General features: G+C 39.0%; 1 protein-coding gene across 1 annotated transcript; it reads left to right on the top strand.

The window, feature by feature from the left end:
* Nucleotides 1-7,645: 7,645 nt before the first annotated feature.
* LOC113047445 (zinc finger protein 658B-like) lies at nucleotides 7,646-25,859 on the top strand. The gene is made up of 2 exons (XM_026208817.1): nucleotides 7,646-7,701; nucleotides 23,113-25,859. Exon 2 carries the CDS (start codon nucleotides 23,307-23,309, stop codon nucleotides 24,882-24,884), a length of 1,578 nt encoding a protein of 525 aa, XP_026064602.1. The 5' UTR covers nucleotides 7,646-7,701; nucleotides 23,113-23,306; the 3' UTR covers nucleotides 24,885-25,859.
* Nucleotides 25,860-26,381: the final 522 nt, after the last annotated feature.

The raw sequence follows: 26,381 nt of genomic DNA, 5'->3' as shown, positions 1-26,381 counted from the left end.
TAATTGCTTTAATTATTATTTATGTGTTTATGTAACTCTTTATAAAAAGTTTTTGCCATAAAGTTAGCCTGCGATGTTGACAGCACTGAACACATGACTTTTTATTATGAACTAGTAGATGGTCTTTCCCAATGAGTCTGTCACCTCTGGCTTTTTAAACTGCAACCTTGAAACATGCATTTTATGTAAACCTACTTTCATACCACTGCTATGCTGATGACACTCAACTCTACCTCTCATTCCATCCTGACGATCCGACGGTAGCTATTCACATCTCAGCTTGTCTAACAGACATTTCTTCCTGGATGATGGACCTTCAACTCAACCTTGCCAAGACAGAACTGCTTGTGATTCCAGCAAACCCATCGTTTCATCACAATTTCACCATCAAGTTAGGCACATCAACCATAACTCCTTCAAAAACAGCCAGAAGCCTTGGAGTTATGATTGATGATCAGCTGACTTTCGCAGACCACATTGCTAAAACTGTCCGATCCTGCAGATTTGCTTTATTCAACATCAAGAAGATCAAGCCCTTTCTTTTGGAACATGCTGCACAACTCCTTGTTCAAGCTCTTGTTCTGTCCAGGCTGGACTATTGCAATGCCCTCTTGGCAGGTGTTCCAGCCAATTCTATCAAACCTTTACAATTAATTCAGAACGCGGCAGTAAGATTAATTTTTAATGAGCCAAAAAGAATACATGTCACACCTCTGTTTATCAATTTGCACTGGCTTCCAATAGCTGCTCGTATAAAATCAAGGCATTGATTTTTGCCTACAAACTACCACTGGCTCTGCACCCATTTACCTAAATTTGTTACTTCAGACTTATGTGCACTCTAGAAGCTTGTGTTCTGCAAGTGAACGTCGCTTGATTGTGCCATCCCAAAGAAGCACAAAGTCACTTTTACAGACTTTTAAATTAAATGTTCCCTCCTGGTGGAATGACCTCCCCAACTCAATGTCACGGGCCGGGCTAGAACTTGGGTCTCTGGTGAGGTGGGTGAGAGATCTGCCACTAGGCCACAGAGGCTGAGGTGTTGGACCCAATTGAAATACTCAAGGCAGTACTCCAAGCAATTTTGGTTTATATAAAAAAAAGGACTTTGCAAGCCAAAAAATCCAACAAAAGTTCTTCTCAGACAGAGGAATTAATAACAAGAGAGATAATGGGGAAACAAAACCACAAGGGAAAATAAAAACTCCACAAGGGGAGAAAACAGATCAAGAGCGTGTGAACAAACAAATAACTAGGAACACCTTACTTGAGGTAGCATGGGAGGACTTGGAAGAACTAGTAAATACAGAGCTGGTATCATGCAGCCTGAACTCAAAAACCAAGTGTCAAACAAGGGAAAGACTCAGCTAAAATACTCTAACAGAAACAAGGCACAGGTGACCTGGATAACGCTAACAAGAGTAGACAAAGAAGAACAAAGACAGAAGGGAACACAGGGGACCTCTATGAGGCACGGAGACAAACTACAGGAGGTCAAATGCTGACAGGACCCCCTCCTCTAGGAACGGCTCCTGACGTTCCTTCCAGAACACCCAGGCCTCCGGGTGTGAAACTCCCGGATTAAACTTGGGTCAAGGATGTCTTTGGCTGGAACCCAGGGGCGCTCCTCTGGCCCATAGCCCTCCCAGTCCACCAGATATTGTAATGAGTTCTGGACCCTCTGGGAGTCCAGTATCCGGCGCACTGTGTAGGCTGGCTGGCCGCTGATGATCCTGGGAGGTGGAGGGGGCCTGTGCGGGGGAGCAAACGGAGAAGACAAGACAGGTTTTAGTAAAGAGATATGAAATGTGGGGTTAATTGTAAGGGAACGAGGGAGAAATAAACGATAAGAAACAGGGTTAACTTTCCTTGCTATGCGAAAAGGGCCGATGTATTTCTGGGAGAGTTTCTTGGATTCGACCCGGAGGGGCAGGTGCTTAGTAGATAGCCAAACACTTTGACCAGCTCAAAAGTTGGGGGCTGTCCGACGGCGACGATTAGCCTGAACCTGGTACCTCTGGGAAGTCCGAAGGAGGGTACGTCTGGCCTTCCTCCATGTAAGCCGACAGCGTTGGACAAAGCGTTGGGCCGAGGGAACACCAACTTGTGCCTCTTCCTCTGGGAATAATGGAGGGGTATATCCAAACTGGCATTCAAAGGGGGATAGTCCAGTGGCCGAGGACTGGAGGGTGTTATGGGCATATTCAGCCCAAATAATATAGGTGGCCCAAGACGTGGGATTGTTAGCCGCCATACACCGTAGGGTGGTCTCCAGGTCCTGATAAATACGTTCCGTCTGGCCTTTAGACTCCGGATGGAACCCAGACGATAGGCTGGCCGTTGCCCCAATAAGCCTGCAGAAGGCTCCCCAGGACCGTGGCGAGAACTGGGGACCTCGGTCAGAGACAATGTCCAGGGGAATACCAAATATGCGGAAGACATGGTTCATGAGGAGCTCCGCAGTCTCCTTGGCTGAAGGCAGCTTGGGCAGGGGAATGAACCGGGCCGCTTTGGAGAACCGGTCTACAACCACCAGGATGACTGTATTGCCCTTGGATGGCGGAAGCCCGGTAACAAAGTCCAGAGAGAGATGGGACCATGGCCTGCGGGGAATAGGTAAGGGACGGAGCAGTCCCTGAGGTCGCTGATGTGCAGACTTCCCTTGGTTGCATACGGAGCAGGCCTCCACATAGACTTTAACGTCCCACTTGATGGATGGCCACCAAAACCGCCGCTGGAGAAAGTCAAGGGTGCGGGCACTTCCTGGATGGCAAGTCAAGGGAGACTCATGAGCCCACTGCAAGACCCGGGATCGGGCCGCTAGAGGAACGAACAGGCGTCCAGGGGGACCACCACCTGGATCAGGCTCATGGGCAAGGGCCTCTCGCACCATTCTTTCCAGTTCCCACTGAAGGGGCGCGACAATACTAGACCTCTGAATTATTGGGGTCAAAGGCTTCTCTTGTGTCTCAGGGGAGTAGGCTCGAGACAGGGCATCTGGCTTGACGTTCTTGGTGCCAGGTCTGTAAGATAGGAGAAACTGGAATCGATTAAAAAACAGTGACCACCTAGCTTGCCGAGGATTCAACCACTTAGCCTGCTGGAGATACTCCAGGTTTTTGTGGTCCGTGAGAACCTGGAAAGGGTGCTGGGCCCCCTCGAGCCAGTGGCGCCACTCCTCCAAGGCCAGTTTAACTGCGAGCAACTCACGATCCCCCATGTGGTAGTTGCGCTCGGCATCCGACAGGCGACGAGACATGAAGGCGCAAGGGTGTAACTTTCCATCTGTACCTCTCTGCGACAGGATGGCCCCCACCCCCACCTCTGAGGCATCCACCTCCACCACAAAAGGTCTGTCTGGGTCAGGAATCAGAAGAATAGGAGCGGAAGTGAAACGGCGCTTGAGATCTTCGAAGGCCCCCGCTGCCTCCGGACTCCACTGAACCTTGGTACCTCCTCCCTTAGTAAGTGCTGTCAAAGGGGCAACAACAGAGCTGAAATTCTTAATGAACTTCCTGTAGAAGTTTGCAAAGCAAATGAAACGTTGTACCTCCTTCACATTAGTAGGTATGGGCCAGTTGTGGATCGCCTCTACCTTCTTAGGGTCCATCTCCAGGTGGCCAGGAGTGACAATGAATCTGAGAAACTGAGCCTGGGTAACATGAAATTCACACTTCTCTGGCTTTACGTAGAGGTGATTATCAAGGAGTCTCTGGAGAACCCTGCTTACATGCCCCTCATGCTCCTCCAGTGACTTTGAGAAAATGAGAATATCGTTAAGGTATACAAAGACGAATTGATTAAGAAGGTCCCGGAGGACATCATTAATTAGTGCTTGGAACACTGCGGGGGCATTGGTGAGTCCGAACGGCATTACGAGATACTCATAGTGGCCTGTGGGGGTGTTGAAGGCAGTCTTCCATTCGTCTCCCTGCCGGATCCGCACAAGATGGTAAGCATTGCGGAGATCCAGTTTAGTGAAAACAGAGGCTCCTTGAAGCAGTTCAAAGGCAGTGGCCATGAGCGGTAGAGGGTATCGATTACGAACCGTGATCTTGTTGAGGCCCCGGTAATCAATACAAGGCCTAAGACCCCCGTCTTTCTTCTGAACAAAGAAGAAACCTGCCCCAGCTGGGGAGGTTGAGGCACGGATGATACCGGCTGCCAAGGACTCCTTAGCTGAGCGCTCTGGGGGAGACATGGAGAAGATCTGACCCCTGGGAGGGCAAGCCAGGGAGTAATTCAATAGCACAGTCATAAGCGCGGTGAGGTGGTAAGGAGGTGGCCCGGGACTTGCTGAACACTGCCTTAAACTTATGATAAACTCTGGGGACTCGAGACAGGTCGATAGACTCTTGAAACTCCAAACAAGGGGCTGGGGAACTCTGAAGTTGGCAGGAGAGTTGGCAAGTAGAGCCCCAGCTTAGGATAGTGCCAGTGGGCCAGTCGATATGGGGATTGTGTCTGCACAGCCAAGGGTGACCCAGGATAACAGGGTACTCAGGGGAGTCAATAAGATAGAGGGTCTATCTTATTGACCCAATTTCAATTGGACCCAATTGAAATACTCAAGGCAGTACTCCAAGCAATTTTGGTTTATTAAAAAAAGGACTTTGCAAGCCAAAAACTCCAACAAAAGTTATTCTCAGACAGAGGAATTAATAACAAGAGAGATAATGGGAAAACAAAACCACAAGGGAAAATAAAAACTCCACAAGGGGAGAAAACAGATCAAGAGCGTGTGAACAAACAAATAACTAGGAACACCTTACTTGAGGTAGCATGGGAGGACTTGGAAGAAATAGTAAATACAGAGCTGGTATCATGCAGCCTGAACTCAAAAACCAGGTGTCAAACAAGGGAAAGACTCAGCTAAAATACTCTAACAGAAACAAGGCACAGGTGACCTGGATAACGCTAACAAGAGTAGACAAAGAAGAACAAAGACAGAAGGGAACACAGGGGACCTCTAGAGGCACGGAGACAAACTACAGGAGGTCAAATGCTGACACTCAATCCAGACAGCTTAGTCTCTTCCATCTTTATTTGACCCTCTAACTTTAACACTCACTATTCTAATTCTATGCTTTAAAAAAATTCTAACTACCTTTCTAATCTTTTTATATTCTATTTTCTTTCATTAATTATGCAATTGTATTTGTGTGTGTGTATGTGTACAGACCTCTAACACTAGCTTGCACTTTTTAACACTTTTTTTTTTGTTTAAATTAGATTAAAATACATAGTTTAGTATTCACACAACACATGTAATGACCATCCACTCCAGTTATATGTGATGAAATAAATAATCTTTTGTCTGAAATAATATGAACAGCAGCAGCTATGCTAAACTTTCTTCTTTTGATTTCCCTGTCATCTCAGGATGGCCATCCCAAGGTTTCTAGAGATTACAGCAGCTCCAGACTGAATCCAAACTCACTTGTGAAGACTTCAGATGATGCCAACGCTCACAAAGACTACAGACGACAACAACTGTACATGAACACACAAAATATTGAACAAACAAAACAGATATTTTCCTTATTTTGCCTATAAGAGTAAATTTAATGATTTTCAACCTGCTTTATTGCAACATCTCTAATATCTGTAAATGAACAGTATTTACGCTCTCTGAGTTATGTGAACCTACATGTCCAATTTTATTTGTAAGCAGCACTCTACAGGATGAGGAGTTTTAACAAAATGACACAATGCAGCATCTAAATGAAAACATGTTGTTTTGCATCAGTTTTGCTGACAAATAAACGGTATCTTGGAGAAAGAATAAACATTGTTCTTTTACAAATGTTACCAACAATATAACAATACAAAATGGATTGAACATTTTTTAACTTACCCTTTAAAAATGTTGAAAGATAATGTTAATGTGAACTGAACACAAAAAAAGAGACTTGTTTAGTAAGATTTTATCAGAAAATATTTTAGAATTTGTATCATGCAATTTAAAACATTTTAATTACTTATTTATAATATATATATATGTGTGTGTAAATAAATATGTATAAACTATGTATATATTTTAATTGCTTTAATTATTATTTATGTGTTTATGTAACTCTTTATAAAAAGTTTTTGCCATAAAGTTAGCCTGCGATGTTGACAGCACTGAACACATGACTTTTTATTATGAACTAGTAGATGGTCTTTCCCAATGAGTCTGTCACCTCTGGCTTTTTAAACTGCAACCTTGAAACATGCATTTTATGTAAACCTACTTTTAAATAAGTATTGTAAAAAAGTGCTATACTCATACAACATATAACCATGCAAGTAATCTAGTCGTGGTTATTTTGGTAGATACTAATGTTTTACTGCAACAGTCATAGTTAAACCATGGTGATTGTAGTAAAACTATGGTTGATTTTGTTTTTACTATGGTTTTACTGCAAAAGCTGTAGTAAAATCATGGTTGAATTTCAAAAGACTACAAATAATCCCGAATTATCCACTTTTGATCAAAGCATCGGGTAAATGTTAATGTATTTGTACATGTAATATGAAATAAATGAAAATATTAATAAAGTTGCATCTGTTCTTGAAAGAGGTGTGTATTGTTTTGTTATATATGGTCCATAACGATGATCAAAACGCCGGTGAACCGCATCCACGCAGAGCGGCCGGGATGCATCGTCCCATCATCGGCCGGAGAGCATTTCCGATCAGAGGCCGACCTTGCGGCGAAATCTTTCCTATCAAACGCTCCCTGACCGATACCGTGCCGACATCAGCACAACGTATGTGTGCTGTCTGGGGTGTTTTTGTTCTGCACCTCGCACTCTCCAGTCCAGCGGGAGGCGCTACACACATTCGTTTGTTTTACAAACACCAGTAAACCTCAGAGGAGGAAGAATTATTTTCGCCGTGCTCTCTGTTGTTGTTTTGTCGGCATGCTCCCTTAATACAAACAGTTAGAAACGTTTCTTTTAAGATAAAAATACAGTTTCTTGATCAGTTCAGTAAATAGGCGTACCTGTAATATTTTCATCTTCACAGTCGTCTAAGTTTTGAAACATGCAGGAATATCTGGAGGAGTATCAGCTGAACTAAGATCTGCTGCTGTGAAAATGATGTTTGTTAAAGAGGAGAGTGAACACGAGGAACCAGAAACCTGGAGAATAAAACACGAGGATCAAGAAACATGGGGAATAAAATATGAGGAACCAGAAAAATGCGGAATAAAACACGAGGAACCAGAAACCTGGAGAATAAATCAAGAGGAACCAGAAACCTGGAGAATAAAACATGAGGAACTAGATACCTGGAGAATAAAACACATGGAACCAGAAACCTGTAGAATAAAACACGAGGAGCCAGAAACCTGGATAATAGAACACAAGGAACCAGAAACCTGGAGAATAAAACACGAGGAACCAGAAACCTGGAGAATAAAACAGGAGGAACTAGAAACCGTGAGAATAAAACAGGAGGAACCAGAAACCTGGATAATAGAACACAAGGAACCAGAAACCTGGAGAATAAAACACGAGGAACCAGAAACCTTGAGAATAAAACAAGAGGAACCAGAAACCTGGAGAATAAAACAAGAGGAACCAGAAACCTGGAGAATAAAACACGAGGAACTGGAAACCGTGAGAATAAAACACGAGGAACCAGAATCCTGCAGAATAAAACACGAGGAATCAGAAAACGGGAGAATAAAACATGAGGAACCAGAAAGAGGTTGGTGTGTATTCTTCATTTATCTTTAATGTCTGTTTGTGGTAATGTTACATTTAGGCTCACAAAGTTTTACTTATCTGGTGTTTTGGGGCCCTGCCGTGTGTGTGTGTGTGTGTGTGTGTCTGTCTATCTATCTATCTATCTATATATGAAGAGTTTGGTTCCAAAACGCTATAAATCCAAAATTGTTAAATTGAGAAAAAAGGCATTTTCTTTCCCAAAAGACTGTTTGTATGAAAACTGTTATTTTCTGTTTCCAACTGTAATATATCATTATGAGTTTGTAATAACATAGAAAAATCAAATCCATATTTTGATTTTAAACATTTATTAAACAAATAAATTTTTTTCTCTCCAAAATCCAATATATCCATGACACGTTTTTCCCCAAAATGCTACAAATCCATTTCATCAACAAAAACTCACTTTCTGTATGAAATTGAGCAAAGACATAACAATGAATAACAAGGAAAGGTTGTCTATACATATGACAAACCCCAAAACTTGAACAACATCACTTATATTAAACCATTAAACCAATTTTTAAAAGTACATTCATCTCGCTGCCTTTTTCAGATTGCATTCATTTCAGTCTGATATTAATGCTGTTAATAGCAACATTTCAAATTCATCCTGAACTCATACGTAACATTAGAGCAAAATTTTGTTTCTGTTGCATTCATCTTGTTATTCTGTTCACTACATTCATAAAATTTTCAAAACAATGTACAAAACTGTGCAATTATTAAGTTAAATAGTATTAAATAGTAAGTTATCTATACAAATCCCAAACGTGGACAACAGATTTTCTAAAAAATACATCCATCACAATGCTTCATAAAAACATGTTCATAAAAACAATATTTCTGTGTCATTAAAACATAACTGTGCAAAATATAACTTTAAATAAACAATACATCTGTGTGAGATTGTGCAACATAACTAGGCTATAAGCAACCATGACAGTCGATTTACATAACAATGCCAACTTGAACAAATTTCTTATAGTGGAACACAGATATATGAAATACATTAATCATGTTGTAGTGCATGTTATTTATCTATCTATCTATCTATGTATTTATTTATCTATCTATCTATTTATTATGGACAACTACAATTCAGTGCCATTGTGAAGTGCCATTATCTAGACACACCCAACTACACACAGACTTTCTCCGCACTCACTTAACTCCTCCTCCTGTTTGCTGAGGTATTTCTCACACACACGTGTTCACACACACTTATTATGCACTGAAACCATGAACTCAAAAGGCACAATCGGCAGAATTATTCTTCGGGGCTGTCACGGTCGGCATCATTTACAATGAGTGCTCCATCATAGAAGGCACGCACAGTGTCACTGGCACCAATTTCAGCAAGCAAGTTAAGCACATCCTTTCTTTTTGCATCCTTCACTGTGCTTACATTTGGGAGCTGACTCGGCTTGAAGTTTGCCCAGTTCTGTCGTCGCTTCAAAACCGAGTGATAGCAGAAGTCACTGTTGTACACAGTCTTGAATCCAAGTTTGTCATTCCTAAGTTCCAGCATTCTAGCATCACTGAGCTTGAATGACTTCTGTGGCTTTACAAAAACCTGTGTTGCCTTCTTGAAATCATAAGCTTGTCAGTCCTGGCCGTAGACATGGACATGTCCATGGTTCCTCAAAATGTCATAGTACTCTTCTGGCATGAGGTTGGTATTGTGCTTTCGAATCTGCTGCTCAATCCTCTCAAAAACGCGGTCAACAGGAAGGAAACTGTGTCCCCTGATGGGAAACACATATTCCGTGATCATATTAGGACAATTCTGCTTTGTTAAAGCAAACAGCATTGACAGAACATTCACATTTTTGTTTTGTCCAAAACAGGAATCACTGAATAATCTCAACTTCTGAACATTGCAAAGTGCAACATTCAATGGCTGTCGAAAACAAAACAGTGGTTCAGAGCAGAAGCAGTCAAATTACTGTCTTTTCTGTTCTTGTGTACCATCCATGTGTAAAGATGGATGTCATCCTTGCTTTGCTTGCTGCCTTTCCCAGCATGGACAACAACACCAAAGATGTACATGTAGAGCTGGCGGGAGTAGTACGCCTGACCAATGGGGGTTTTTGGGAGTACCAGATTCTCCATCATGTTGAAGCAGACTGTCAATGCTGCATTGTCACTTTGCCCAAGGAAATCATAAAACACCCTTGCTCGTCTGGGATGCAAAATGAAAGATGCTGATGCTGTACGCTTCTCCTCTTCGGGCAAGCTGGGGTTCTTTACTGTGAGATGAAACTTTGCACATGTAGAACACGCGTCGGTGGCTGGATGTCCAAATGCAAGGTTGAAATTGTATCGGAAAACACTGTAATAGAGAGAGTAGCTAACAGCATCATTATTTTGCTGCTTGAACAAATTATGCATTTTTTTTACGCTGAGGTCACTGGAAAGGTATTTTCCGCCCAGGTGCTCCTCTTCTGCCATAGTGGCTTGCCCTACAAGTGAATGTTTGAATGTGATCCATCACAAGTTTCTTCTTATTCTTTTCTTCATTTTCTGTAACTTTGCAAGCACCACCCCTATGTTCTGGTCTGGCCTCAGCATTCTCTGCATAATATCTTGCCACTCGAGCTACTCTATCTTTGCCAATACCTGCAATGACAAGTTAAACTAACAATTTATTTCTTTGTTAAGAGGAAACTGAGATAGCATAGGCTAGTGGCTCATCAGAATATACAGTGGCAGTCAACCACAAACCCATTTCAGCCTGAATTGGGGTTGGCCTACAAACCAATAACTTGAATAACTTTTTACATAATATCTCACTTTTAGCATGTTATTTATTTATATATTTGTGTATTTATCTATCTGTTTATTAATTTATCTATCTATTTATTTATTTATGAAATAAAACAAATAAACTCACCCAGCACTGCACAGAAAGTTGCCTTGCAGACAGGAACCTTCGTGGGATGATCCTTGGAGAGCAAGTAGAACTTGTTCGTGATCTCCCTCTCCTTCTGTGCATCTTCAATTGCCACCTTGGGACGTCTTCGCTGTACCCGTTTTACTGTTATCAGGCGTAAAATTGCTTGGTCTTGTTCGGCCTTTGTGGTATGACAGTAGAGAGTGTCGAAGTTTTTTACAAGATCGTCAGCTGTCAGTTTGTCGGCATGACAAAAGTTTTTTGATTCACTGTGAGAACAAGCAATCGTCGGTATTTTGCCACCGCCTGACTTTCTTTCTGACTTCCCTTGCATGGTTGTCTTTTGACCGCTTCCGCTTCTTTCCCACAGACGACACAACCATTGGCTCCTCAATACCATCAAAGTTATTCATTTTAGTAGCCTATATAAAAACTTAAAAGTCTGAGGCGAGTGTTTACCGGCGTCTACTGACAGGGTGCCGCCATGACAGTTTGCGTCATGGAATGGTGCACGGTGATTGGTCGAATGGAACTGTAGGGCTTTTTTCGGAAAAACAGGACTGGCGTTTGTCTCTGTTTGAGAAAAAAGGGAATAAACAGGGCAGCGAAACACGGCGGATATCGCGTTTTGTTAAAAACTGATTATCAAACTTTGAATAGAGAGTCAATGGGGAGCTTGTTTTGGCGGTAACTCGTTTTTTTCTAAATTGCCGTTTATCGCGTTTTGGAACCAAATTCTTCATATATATATATATATATATATATATATATATATATATATATACACACACACACACACACACACACGGCAAATGTTGGGTTTAAACTAACCCAACCTGTAACCCAACTATATAGCACCTTCCCATATGTGGGTTAAAATCCTGTTGGGTTAAAAGTCACCCAACAGTTAAGTTAATTATTCATATTAACATCAGTATTTTTATAAAGAAATTACTTAACACAACCATATTTTGAAACAACTTTGTTGTAAATTACAGATTTTATTTTAATATGCTTATAACACATTTACAAATATATTTTAATATACAGAATGTGTAAAAATACAACTGCCATTTTCAAGATGTACAAATTCATATTCATATCAAAACACACAAATGTGCAAATACAGTTCACAGCTATGGCCTAATGTTTAGAGAGTTGGACCTGTAACACGAAAGTCGCAGGTTTGAGTCTCGGTGCTGGCAGGAGTTGTAGGTGGGGGAGAGTGTATGAACAGTGCTCTCTTTCACCCTCAATACTCATGGCTGAAGTGCCCTTGAGCAAGGCACTGAACCCTCAGTTGCTCCCGGGGGGCGCTGGATCTATAGCTGCCCACTGCTCCGGGTGTGTGTTCACTTCTCACTGCTCTGTGTGTGCACTTGGATGGGTTAAATGCAGAGCACCAATTCCGAATATGGGTTACTATACTTGGCAAATATTACGACTTTCACATAAAATGAATATAAAATATAATAACCAAACAAAAAATAATAATAAAGTCAAGTAATAATAATAAAAAATATACTGCTGGGCCTACTGATGATAAAAAAGTTTTTTACTGATTAGGTAGTAGATGTCATATACAAAGAAAATTTTGAAGCACATATCGACTGCTTTTAGTATCGTCTTCTGGTCCATAGCCTCCCTGTTTAAAAATAATAAAAACTTTTAATAAAATAATATAAGTTTTCCTTTTTCACCAAGCACCAGGACATGTGGATTATGGCTTGTCTCATGATTCAAGTACAGCACTAATTAGTGCCAACCTTAAAAAAAAAAAAAAAAAAAAGTTCAGTTAACATGCATTGTGATGATATTTCATTGATACACTTACTTTACAAATGAGTGAATTTAAATGAGTTAAAAGCTATAGCGAATTTAAATTGGTTAAAGTGATAATACACCCAAAAAATAAAATTGTCATTTTTTTTTTCTAAATATCTTCTTGGAACCATTTTTATTTTTACAACTTGTCTTATACAAAAAAGGTGAAGGTAATCATACCACTGCATAGTTTTTTTTTTCAGTTATAAAACACTAGACAGAAACTTAGACATCATAAAAGTGATTTACTTGAGCACTAGAAAAATACAATAACAATAATTTGAGTGAGAAAAATAAGAATAATAAGAAAAATAAAAAAAAGATTTAACTTTGTTTGCCAATATAGAACATCCTGAGATTGCTAGAAATGCAGTATTTACAATGAATTACGATGCAAATAAGTGCTGATGTGCTGATGGCCACTTATACAGATGGTAATAACACAAATGTGCCATAAAGTAAATAATGCACTCTCTCTATTCATATAGACGCGTTCACTTTGATAGCCGTGATCATACAGTAATAGTGAGCTGATTTGGGCTGATTTGCACTCAAACAGATGGTAATCATGCAGATACATTCACATTCAACATAAAACACACTCTCACACATATAAAAACTGTTGAAAAATAAAAGAAAGAAAAAAGCGATCGCTATAAGTTCCGCCTCCATCAGCTGAGGGAGCGCCAAACTTCCAATATACTATCTTTCATTCATTCTTTTTTCCGGTGGATCGTCTCATTCTGTTTGTGACACTGTACACTGCTAAACCATGCCGTTTTTTTACTACCAAGACACAGTTTCTGACCGTGAGTTATTCCATAACGGACACAAGCAGTTCTGTCGCTGAAGAACTGAAACGTAAACAAAGTAATTATGATCCATATTACAACGTTATTGTTTCGTTGGACTAAACGTGCTTCATGAGATGTCGGTCAGTAGATTTCCCTCCAGAAAATTTGTGCCAATATTTGCGGCTAATGTGAGTAAATTTTACCACCCTTTACCCTTAAACTGATTGGGACTTGTAGGGAGGAACAAAAGTACACTGTAATTGAAGGAAAGCTTTGTTGGACGGAATCCGGCAATACACTTATTTCACCTCATTTTTGGAAGTCATAAGTCTAAGTAAAATTTAAAACTTGTATGTATGTATCATGGTATCATTAATTTAAATAGGTTACTTACCTTGAAATGTTCAGGCAGAAATTCTATTGTTGCAATTTTTTCTTCACAAAAAAAGTCCTTTGTATAAAACAGAAGTATAAACACATTTAGCAAAACACATAAAAAAACATGTCAATCAATCTAGCTTCATAAGAGAAATTGCTGTAATTATAGGGTATTCTAATAGATGCATAAGAATATTCAATATGAATAAACCATAAAAACACTTTTACTGTACAATTAATTAGTGCTGGTCCCCTAAAATGCATATGACTTAAAGGTTGGTTGTAGGAGTAATGTTAACGTTATGTAAATTTGGGGCACTAGTATAAATAAAGCTTTCTTGCTTAATTCTAATGATTTCGTCAAACTTTCACATTTCACCAGACAATTTTTATTAACTATAAGTAATGCTTGTCTAAACATTAAATCTTTTAATGTATTAATGCTGGCGAACAAACAGGAATAGCATTCATTTACAATCGATCTAATTCTCTGGGGGAAACAAACGGACTAAAGGGAACACAAACTTTTTAATGTATTAAAAAAAATTAACGTATCAGACACAAACTTTATGTTATAACAGTTATATACATCAAACTAATATTAAAATATTACTCTGGAGGATTTCAAAAATTTTCGACGTATCTCCAACCTTCCGTTCATGGCAAAAATACTTGAGCGTGTTGTTGCCTTTCATCTACGTAACCATCTCGCAATTAATAACCTGTTTGATCCTCTTCAGTCAGGTTTTCATAAATTCCACAGTACTGAAACGGCTTTGGTCAGAGTTACCAATGATTTGTTGATGGCTTCTGACTCTGGTGTAATTTCCATTTTCATCTTTCTTGATTTAAGAGCAGCTTTTGATACTGTTGATCATAGTCTATTACTCGCCCACCTTGAACAAGATTTTGGTGTGTCGGGGATAGCTTTGAAGTGGTTTAAATCCTATTTTACAGACCGTTCTCAGTTCGTTTCCATGGGTGGTTTCAGGTCTGAGATTAGCTCTGTTTTCACTGGGGTTCCTCAGGGCTCAGTCCTCTGCTTTTTAATATTTATCTGGCACCACTTGGACAGTTGTTGCGATCGCTTGGCCTCCATTAACACTTTTATGCTGATGATATGCAGATTTATATACACTCAGTCTGGTGAACATCTTAATGTTGATTTTCTGTCCGGCTGTGTTTCTGAGATAAAGGAATGGATGATTTGTTTGTGTCTGAATAGTGGTAAAACTTAAGTTATGCTTATTGGCTTCTGTCATCAAATTTCAAAAGCTGGTTCCTTATCTTTGACTATTGATGGCTCTGTCTTGGCTACTCAAGCTAAAGTAAGGAATCTTGGAGTTACTTTTCGATACCAGGCTTTCATTTGATTCTTTTGTCCAGAGTACATTTAAATCATCCTTCTTTCACCTCAGAAATATAGCTAGATTACATTCTATGCTAAATTTCTCAGTAGCTGTAAAGCTGATGAATTCCTTTGTCATCTCTAGGATAGATTACGATAACGCCCTTCTAGCCGGAGTCTCTAAATCCACACTTAACAAACTACAATATGTACAAAACTCGGCCGCCAGGATATTGACTGGGTCCAGGGTATGCAATCACATCACTCCAGTTTTGGAGTCCTTACACTGGCTCCCAGTCCGATTCAGAGTAGATTTTAAAATGATGATGCTGACATATAAAGCATTGCATAGCTTGGCCCCTTATAATTTATCTGAGTTGTTAACTTCCTATACCCCAACTCGGAGACTGCGTTCTTCTCAATCCAACTTGTTGGTTGTTCCTCAAACACGCTTACGTGACAGGGCCTTTTCTTCATATGCTCCTGTCGGAATTCTCTGCCTCCTGATCTTACGGAAGCACAGGGCTATGACATTTTTAAAGGTAGACTTAAGACTTATTTTTTTAAATTAGCATTTGATTGTTGATGTTACTTTTATTGTTTGAGCTTTGTATTGCTTGTTTGTGTACAGCGCTTTGAGAAGTAGCCTTTAAAGGCGCTTTATAAAATAAAGTTTATTATTATTATTATTATAAAAATTTGAAGCCAGAGACAGTTGGGTTATAACTAAAAATAACCCAACGACGAAAAAAAATGACCCAACAATTTTTAAGATAACCCAACACATTGACCCAATATGTGTAACCCAACGGTTAGGTTAAAAAAACAACCCAACCTTTTTTACTGTGTGTGTATATATATATATATATATATATATATATATATATATATATATATATATATATATATATATATAAAGTTTATGCTACAAAAATTATGTGAAATTCACCCTGTTCACTTATTCACACAAAAACAATATTCTGATGTTATGATAAATGTTATTTTGAATAATGTGTATAACCAAGCAGTTGAGCAGATGTTCATAGTATTTTTCTTACGATCAAATGTGCAACAACCAGTGGTGGAAAGAGTACTGAAAATGTGTACTTAAGTACAAGTACTGTTACATTGATGAAAAAATACTCAATTACAAGTAAAAGTACTGCTGTCAAAACAGTACTTAAGTAAAAGTAAAAAGTACTCCTCTCAAAAAATAATCAGAGCACAAGTTACTAGTTACTTTTTAGCTGGCGATATTTAGTTACCAAAAATATTCATATCAAAGATCTATGTGCATGGAAAATAGCAACTTTGATCAAAACCCACTTTTATCCTATTGACAAAGTATGTTAATTAGTGGTCAGGGATTTCTAAGTTCAATACCTGGTTGGATAGGAGTGGTTAAAGGGGTCCTATTATGCTCTTTTGGGGGTGTACTAGAAAATGCTCTCATGCTTGGTGGTTCGAAAAACATATTGTTTTTCACATAATTTACATTATTACAATACCTTTCTCCCCAGCTTGTCACAAATGTCTCGATTAGTTCAGGGTTTGATGAAGACCTGCCTTCCGAAAAACAAAATGTGTTGTGATTGGTTAGCTGTCCCAGTGTGTTGTGATTGGTGAACAGCTCAGATGGTTTTTCAGTACTGTTCACCCCTTGCCAAAACAGCAAGTTCCTTCTGATAAGGATGGCATCAATATTGCCATATCAATTTGATATTGTTTTGGAAAACAATGCTGTAGTCCAAACAAGCTGTTTATTGTAGTAAAAAGGGATTTTTTAAAAATGAAATGGTTCACTTTGTAGTGGACTTTGAGATTTGTAACATTGTAGATCTTAGTTATGCCCAAACATACACACTATACACTGACTAAAATTCAAAAAGTGAAAAAGCATAATAGGATGTTATCATATTTTGCATGCTTCACATTATAGTGCGGAGTGCATAAAAATAATAAGGCGGCAGAATGAATGCATAGTGGTTCTCACGAAGTACTTCTATGTCATCACCACACAGTGTGTGTTATAAGTTAAGACTACGTGAGAAACACTTTGGATGATAAGTTCACTCTGCCATCTTGTTATTATTTTCATACACACTGCACTATAATGTGATGCATGCAAAATACATAGTTTTGGCTGTTACAAAGTCTCCATCCACAAACAGACCTACATCGTCTGCAGATATAAGGTATGTCATTGCACTTTAACAAGTAATCTGAACGGCCTATATATGTGCAATATAATATAATTTTGTCTTTACTTTATTTGTAATGCCAAAAAAGAGTTACTCTCTCACGTATTAGAAGAGCACGTGGCCGTGTACCAGCCATTAAATGTGTGAGACACCAATTCCTCGTTTTCTATCTCTTTCATTTCATGGATTATACAGGATGTAATCTAATTTAACCCATCCAAAGTGCACACACACAAACACACTGTTAACACACACGGAGCAGTGGGCAGCCATTTATGCTGCGGCGCCCAGGGAGCAGTTGGGGGTTGCTCAAGGACACCTAAGTTGTGGTATTGCCGGCCCGAGACTCAAACCCACAACCCTAGGGTTAGGAGTCATATTCTCTAACCAGTAGGCCACAACTTCCCATTATGAAACTGCCTGGAAGAGGACATGTGTCTATATCGTCCTAATGTGCGGTGAGAAGGAAAGTTTGAGTAGCTGAAGAATTAAAAAAAAAAAAAAAAATTAATCTGGACTACAAATTAGAGGTCTTCACAGTGCACCCGAGACCCATCGATCCCGGACCCGACCCGGGACCCGTACGGTGTGTGTCTCAACCCGTCTATATTTTAAATCATCAGCCGGGTCCGGGTCGGGTCCGAATCTATTACCTCGGGTCCCGGGTCTGTTTAACATTGTGTGTAATACCCGTGCGATCGCCGATCGGAGTCATCGGACTCGGAGAACATCCGGCCGTTATCAAAGACTGCTTGTGTTTTTTGTAACTTGCAACTTGTAAAATTAGGAAAAGCAAAGAGTTGAGCCAAAAAAAGTGATCTCTCTCTCGCTCGCAGACTCAAGAGTTAATACAAGTGCACACACGGTAATGCTTGCAGACTTGACACACTCATGTTTAATATATTTCAAATCAGCAACACAATCTGAGGTGAACTGTCACATGAATGTTTTCTATTACGCTCAAATTGCGTTAAGGCATTTTAGGTTGATAAAGCTAGCACGCATGTGCAGTCATGTTTCTATGGCAAGCAGTGAGGGACACTTCGACCGCCAAACCGCATTTTACATTTTCTCCCATTTTTATAATATTATAAATGAACCGTTTAATCTTAAAGTTTTAGTGGTTCAGATTCAGACTCGATGCTGAGCAGAGAGCACAGACAGAGATCAGATGATAGTAAATAAATAATGTCAGCGGCCATGGCATTGCACGAGCGATCGTTATTATAGTTCAAAAGGCAAACAGTGTAAGTTATTATGCGAATTAACTCGAGTCAGAATGTACATGTGCACAGTAGCATTTGTCATCCGTCACCGTGACATCAAGTGGACTTTTGAAGCTGAAATAATGAGTGGATTCAGCTTGGACTTGGAATAACGAGAGGAATAACATGAATAACTTTCTTGACGGAGGATTGTAATGCATCACAGGCAGTCAGGTACAAGGAAGAGAGACCACGGCTCTTTAAATTAGGTAAGACAAAAAGCTGTATTCTTCGCAACAGGTTTATTGATTTGTAATAGCAATTTAAGGTGGAATATGTCAACGTCGGGTCCAGTCGGGTCTGTGTCTTCCCGGCGGGTTCGGGTCCAGATTTCAAGTAATATACGGGTCCGGGTCGGGTCCGGGTAGGCATTTCTCGGATCTACACGGGTCCGGGTCCAGCCTTTGAAATAATAGACGGGTCCGGGTCGGTTCGGTGTAGTACATTACGGGTCTCTGTCGGGTTCGGGCAAGAATTTTTGGACCCGTGAAGACCTCTACTACAAATGCCCTAGATGTTGTTTTGAAAGTGTTTTGATCTTTTATTGTTCATTCACACTTTACATTATTACTTTATTAGTTAACATATAATGCCAATGAAAAAATTATTCTTAACATTCATTAATCTTAGGTATTCCAATATTTAATAACACATTGTTAAAATTGAAAGTTGCAACTGTTATTTAATGAGCTAACATGAACTAAGATTTTTAAGATTTCTTTAACACAGAGTAATAACATCTATATCAAATGTAGCTATTGTTCATTGTTTAGCTGTGCATTTATTGAATGAGCACTATGCGATGTCCGAACTGATTACACTAAATTTTATGTATTGCACTGTATTGTATGTAAAATCATTATCTATTTTTAAACTGTCTTAAATTTATTTTAAGTCAATTTTTCTATATAACTTTTTCAAAACTTTTCCAGCTGCAGGGCGGGATTTGCGCTGAACGCGGAGACTTCCGCCACTTAATATGTTCGTTTGGAAACACGAAAATGTACCTATGTTCCACAAACAAAATATTGCATTCGGTCATTCGGTACACACGTGCTACGTACCGAAACGGTCCGGTACGAATACACTAACCGTTACACCCCTACCGTATACCGTGATAAAAGCATTATCAATTAACCGCAACAGGAAAATTTGATACCGGCATGGCCACAGTAAAAGGCCACTCTAAAGTGTGCAGTTTTATCACAATGCCACACATGTCGCAAGTTTTCCTGCTGGCTGCAGGAATGTCCACCAGAGCGGTTGTCCTTGAAATAAATGTTCGTATTTCCGGTCGTCTCCAAAGGCATTTCAGAGAATTTGGCAGTACATCCAACCAGCCTCACAACAAAGTTTGACTCCTAACCCTAGGCTTGTGTGTTCAAGTTTCGGGCTGGCCATACAACGACTTAAATGCCTTTGAGCAAGGCACCAAACCCCCAACTGATCACCGGGCGCCGCAGCTTAAATGGCTGCCCACTGCTCCGGGTGTGTGTTCACGGTTTGTGTGTGCACTTTGAATGGGCTAAATGCAGAGCACGAATTCTGAGTATGGGTCATCATACTTGGCTGTATGTCACTTCCAATTTTCACTTAAGACCAGCCATCCAAGAGCTGCTGCAACAATCAGTTTGCATAACCAAAGAATTTCTGCACAAACTCTCAAAAGCCATTTCAGGGTAGCTCATCTGCAGGTTCATCATCCTCATTGCGGTCTCGACCTGGCTGCAGTTCGTCATCGTAACTAACTTGAGTGGGCAAATGCTCACATTCGATGGCGTCTGGCACTTTGGAGAGGTGTTCTCTTCACGGATGAATCCCGATCTTCACTGAACAAGTGTAGCATATGAGCAGTTCATTAATGAATTGGTTCTGAATTAATGAATCATATCTCAAATCTAAAACAATGCACGTTCCTTATGAAATCCAAAGCTTTTAGCCTCTGAACTCCTGCATGTAAATCAAACTCTCTGCAAGCTGAATGACCGGCCTGGTCCCAGCTTTGCTGGGTTTAAATTTCTTATGACCCCCTGGAGTGTTAACAGACATTCCACACGAGTCACGTGAGCAGCTCCAGAGAAATTACGAACTATCTCTGCACCTTTATACACACACACACACACACACACACACACACACACACACACACACACACACACACACACACAAACGTTCCTTTACACTCATCATGTAAGTCATTACTAAGATGTATTTGATAGGTTTGTGCGTTGCATAACTGGTTAGCCCTGTTCTGCGATGGTTATGATTTTGTAACTTGGAAATGTTTCTCTTATTTAATGTTCTCAAATTGAGTCATGGTTTTGTAACCCTACCTCTCACCTAGGCCTGGGCGAAAAATCGATTGAATGAATTAATTTGTATTTTTTGTTACAGGCGATTTTAAAAATAATAAATCGAGTTTTTGTGTAATGGCGCATTTTTGGCTCCCCGGAGTTTCCGTAGCGTTAGTTTCACATGGCAGTATGGCAAGCGACAACAACAACATCATAGCACACACGAAACAGCAAGCGACAACATGGCTACCGGTGAGAGTTGGAAGTTTGTTCCCAAGAAAGGAATAAAATCATCTGATGTTTGGAAGTGGTATGGGTTTGCTGCGACAGACGTGGAGCAAGAGACCCCACGCTGGCTAAAGCCCATCGCAGTCAAAAGCAGCAGCACCAGCCGAATATGAAAATGGGGGTTACATTTGTCTTGCTTTTGATTAGGGCTACGATCGTCCGATCGTTAAAGGGCATCTTGTCAGTAAAGCCGGTTTTCTAATCAGCGGTAAATTCCCTCAGGTGTGTGATTTCACATCGAGCAGCTGTTACTACAAGGAGCCATAACTGAGAAGATGCACAAATCCACTTCATTTTCAGCGTTTATTTGCGCATCTTCTCAGTTAACAAACGGCTCTGTGTAGTAACAGCTGCTCGATGTGAAATCACGCACCTGATGGAATTTAAACCGCTGATTAGAAAACCGGCTTTACTGACGAGATGCTCATTAACGATCGGCCGATCGTGATCGGAGCAGCCCTACTTTTGATTAAATAAAAGCAAAATTTGCTTTAAGTTGTCTGCTGTTTGTACTTATTGCTTTCCTTAAGTAGGGGGGAAAATCGGGAAAAAATCTGAAATTGAATTAAAAAAATAAAATCGGAGATTTTATTTTTAGGCCATATCGCCCAGCCCTACTCTCACCAGGTCATAAAACTTTATGACCCAACTGGGAGAAACAGGAGAGCCCAGCTCTCTGGGAATTCTTGTAAGGAAAAAGGAAAGTACCTTTAAAATGTGTTAACTGTATTTGCTTTTTGTGCTTAGATGTCTTCCCCATATCAAATTGAAGTATCTGCAGTTTTATCGTGTGTTAATCAAACTTTAAATGTGTGTATTTCTGCATATGTATGTAACTTTACGTTTCTCCTACCTTTACCTGCCATTCTTGGTATCTGATTAACCGTCTTGTTTTGAATGAACCACTCATACATGTATGAAAATGTATTATTCTGGAATTACCATCTTGCTGAAATATAACTACTGAATTCTGATAACACCAAAACTTACTTGAGTAAGAGACAAAGGAACTTTTTCCTGCTTCAGATCTTTGGACGTTCATTGGTTGTTCGCGCGAACAGAGGCATGAACCAAGTCGCTCCATAAGAAGACTGACACAGAAAGTTCTCAGCGCACTTCATCTGAGAGAACGTCTTGTTTCATGGTTCCTTAGGGAGCTCTCATCTCCGTTTTTCTTTTCTTTCCTTTACTAAGTTTTATTCTCATATTCGCCTCTCCCTCCACGGGGGAGACAAATTCTGAATAATTTCTTTGGTAACTTCACGTTCGGTTAACCTTTAAAACTTCGCGCGAGTATGCTCGCCCCGGAAGACACAAGAGAACACGCCCAGCTCCAAAAGAACAGTCACAAACACAACCACATGCAAGTATTATTTTCTATAGAGATTTAAATACTGCTTAAGGTTGTCTATTCCCTTTTTTCAAGGTGATCTGATTCCTTGTTCTCTTTCAAAAGGTTACTGTCTGTGATTTTGCCATACTAGGCGATCATTTTGTGATCTCGCCTATTTCTCTTTCACTTTCTCTCGCTTACCCTTTCATCTTCTCTCTCTCTCATCTATTATCCGTTTTGTCTTGAATTGTTTTTACTGTTTGTATTGTTATACGCATATTTATTCTTTGTGAATCATAGTTCGGTGTATTATGTTCAACTTTTAAAATCCAATATATATTCCTGATTGCTTCTGTCTAAAATGCTAACATCACAAAGTCAATGAAATGTTTGATCTTAGCTACAAAGCTTATTTGTTACTTTTCAGTAACCTAAATTTTATAAGGACAGGAGAATAGTTTCATGGCCAGAAACAAAATTTCCTGGAATTATAAGAAGTGATAACATTATTGAAAGTTGATAAGTTAATCTTACGGCCGTTTGAAATTCACTCTAAAAAACAATGATGCTTCAAAATATGCAGAGGGCATTGAAAAAATAACATGTTAACATCATGTTTATGTTTCTCAAGTTGTCCCCATTCAATCTGAAGCAAAGAAAATTAATTGCAGATTTACAGATGTTAAACATTGAATGAGGTCACTTTTATGTTTACTTTTCTCAGTTTTTAACAAGTTACCAAAAATAAATAATTTTTACTTTTATTTCAGAGTTAATTGAAGAAAAAGAGGAGAAAGAAGAATCAAGTGAAGTTGAGGAGAAAAATCACGTCAAAACTGGAGGAAAACCTTTCAGTTTCTCTCAAAGCAAACAGAAAGATTTAAAGAAAAAAAGAGCAAAGAAGTCCTTCCGCTGCACTCACTGTGGAAAGAGATTCAGACTCAAAACAGGTTTTGAGCGTCACATGAGAATTCATACTGGAGAGAAACCATTCACTTGTGATCAGTGTGGGAAGAGTTTCACACAATCATCAAACCTTAATATACACATGAACATCCACACTGCAGAGAAGAAGCACGCATGTGATCAATGCGGTAAAATGTTTTTATGGGTTTCACTTCTGAAGAAACACTTGAAAGTTCATGCAAAGGAGAAACCACATCCATGTTATTTGTGTAGTAAGAATTTTTTGCCTCTACAAAGTTTGAAAGAACATCAGAAAATACACACTGGTGAAAGAGGGTACATGTGCTTTGAGTGTGAAAAGACTTTTAGTTCAGCAAGCAGTTTAAAACAGCACGAGAGGATTCACATTGGAAAGAAACCTTATAAGTGTTCACACTGTGACAAGAGATTCAGTGATTCATCAAATCTGAAAACGCATGAGAGGATTCACACTGGAGAGAAACCTTATAAGTGTTCACACTGTGACAAGAGATTCAATTATTCATCATATCTGAAGACGCATGAGAGGATTCACACTGGAGAGAAACCTTACAAGTGTTCACACTGTGACAAGAGATTCATTAAATCATCAGGTCAGAAATCACATGAGAGGATTCACACTGGAGAGAAACCTTACAAGTGTTCACACTGTGACAAGAGATTCATTCATCCATCACATCGGAAAACACATGAGAGGATTCACACTGGAGAGAAAATTTTTAAGTGTTCACACTGTGACAAGACATTCAATGATTCATCATCTCTGAAAATGCATGAGAGGATTCACACTGGAGAGAAACATTATAAGTGTGCACACTGTGACAAGACATTCAACGATTCATCATCTCTGAAAATGCATGAGAGGATTCACACTGGAGAGAAACTTTATAAGTGTGCACACTGTGACAAGACATTCAATGATTCATCATCTCTGAAAATGCATGAGAGGATTCACACTGGAGAGAAACATTATAAGTGTGCACACTGTGACAAGACATTCAATGATTCATCATCTCTGAAAACGCATGAGAGGATTCACACTGGAGAGAAACTTTATAAGTGTGCACACTGTGACAAGACATTCAATGATTCATCATCTCTGAAAATGCATGAGAGGATTCACACTGGAGAGAAACTTTATAAGTGTGCACACTGTGACAAGAGATTCAGTGATTCATCATCTCTGAAAACGCATGAGAGGATTCACACTGGAGAGAAACATTATAAGTGTGCACACTGTGACAAGACATTCAATGATTCATCATCTCTGATGACGCATGAGAGGATTCACATTGGAGAGAAACATTATAATTGTGCACACTGTGACAAGACATTCAATGATTCATCATTTCTGAAAATGCATGAGATGACTCACACTGGAGAGAAACATTATAAGTGTGCACACTGTGACAAGACATTCAATGATTCATCATCTCTGAAAATGCACAAGAGGGTTCACACTGGAGAGAAACTTTATGAGTGTGCACACTGTGACAAGGCATGCAATGATTCATCATCTCTGAAAATGCATGAGAGGATCCACACTGGAGAGAAACCTTATAAGTGTTCACACTGTGACAAGAGATTCATTAGATGATCAGGTCAGAAATCACATGAGAGGATTCACACTGGAGAGAAACCATATAAGTGTTCACACTGTGACAAGAGATTCCGTGATTCATCAACTCTAAAAACACATGAGAGGATTCACACTGGAGAGAAACCAAATAAGTAAATGGACTGCATTTATATAGTGCTTTCAACAGATCCCATGGCCATCCAAAGACTTTTGGCAAATGACTCTAAACTTTAATAGAGAATATCTTTGGATGAGAGACTTTAGTCTTTGCAACTTTACAGATCTTTTTTATTCACCAAGAGCTTGTAACACTAAAACAATACAAGTTCCATTATAACCAGTAAAACCATTAAAACCATTGGCATTTCCAGCAGGTTAGTATAAGCATGGAAATGGTCTGCCTGGATGCCTAATAATTATAATAAAAACATAGCTTGTTTTATCTACTGTTTAATTAATAAATAAAAAAATAGTCTGAGCACATCAACTGTCATGTGTAAAATGAAATAGGATTAACTCCATTTATGTAATTTTTGATTTTTCATTTTTTAAGCATTAAATATAAATGACTTTATCCTAAAGTTATTACTTCGAATTAGGTCTCTTAACTTCTTGTAAAATTGGAGGGGATCAAGCTAAATCCTCTTTATTCTCTTCATCACAGAATCTGATGTTAGACACTGCAAAATAAAAATTTTAATATCAAGTTTAATCCTCAAAAGCAGCTTTTCAGAAACATCTTCAAAATATCTTGTTTTATAATTCACATTACCTTTCATTCAACTGTTTGAGTTCCACATGCACACATAACACAAGGATGTAGTTTAGACACGTTAAACCTGTTTAATATGTTGTATTTGTTAATTCTTTCATTAGGCTACATCTTATCATTATCATGTGTTTTCATTTATCTTAATTTCCATAATTTACATGCTGCTGTGTGATTTTCAATGAAATATCTGACTAATAAAATCGATTGTTTTTCTCCTCTAATCTTCACACATGAAGAATGTTGATGCTTTCAAACATGAGTCTATAATTTTAAGTTCTTTTTAATGTATGTGTGCAGATCGGCTTAAAAAAAAACCTGCGCACTAGAGATCTTTGATATTTAGGGCTGATATCTTGAAGTTTTCCCCTTCATTTGTAAATGTCACACTAAAATGTCACACTAATAATAAGTGGATGCACAACATTTCTAAACTTATCATTTATTTAACACTGACTTGAATCATCTCTCAAATCTTAATTTTGTTCACTGCATGGTATTAAAATAAAAAAAATTATCCAAAATTAACCAAACAAATCAATAAACTGACCAAGTATTAAATATATAAAACAGGTAATGTATATATATATATATATATATATATATATATATATATATATATATATATATTACCTGTTTTACATTTTTTTACATAAAAAAGTCAATCATTTACATAAAAGTTTTAGAGCATTTATCAAGCAGTGTTTTTCAAGTTTGTTGGAACATAAATGTAAACTTAAATATAC

Source organism: Carassius auratus, chromosome 28, assembly GCF_003368295.1.
Source record: "Carassius auratus strain Wakin chromosome 28, ASM336829v1, whole genome shotgun sequence".
Lineage (NCBI taxonomy): Eukaryota > Metazoa > Chordata > Actinopteri > Cypriniformes > Cyprinidae > Carassius > Carassius auratus.
Note: the sequence above shows the minus strand (reverse complement) of the source record. Positions and strands in the feature narration are given on the sequence as shown.

What these genes read in the sequence shown, in the direction of transcription:
- LOC113047445 (XM_026208817.1), top strand. Translation starts at nt 23,307, where the DNA reads ATGAGAATTCATACTGGAGAGAAACCATTCACTTGTGATCAGTGTGGG.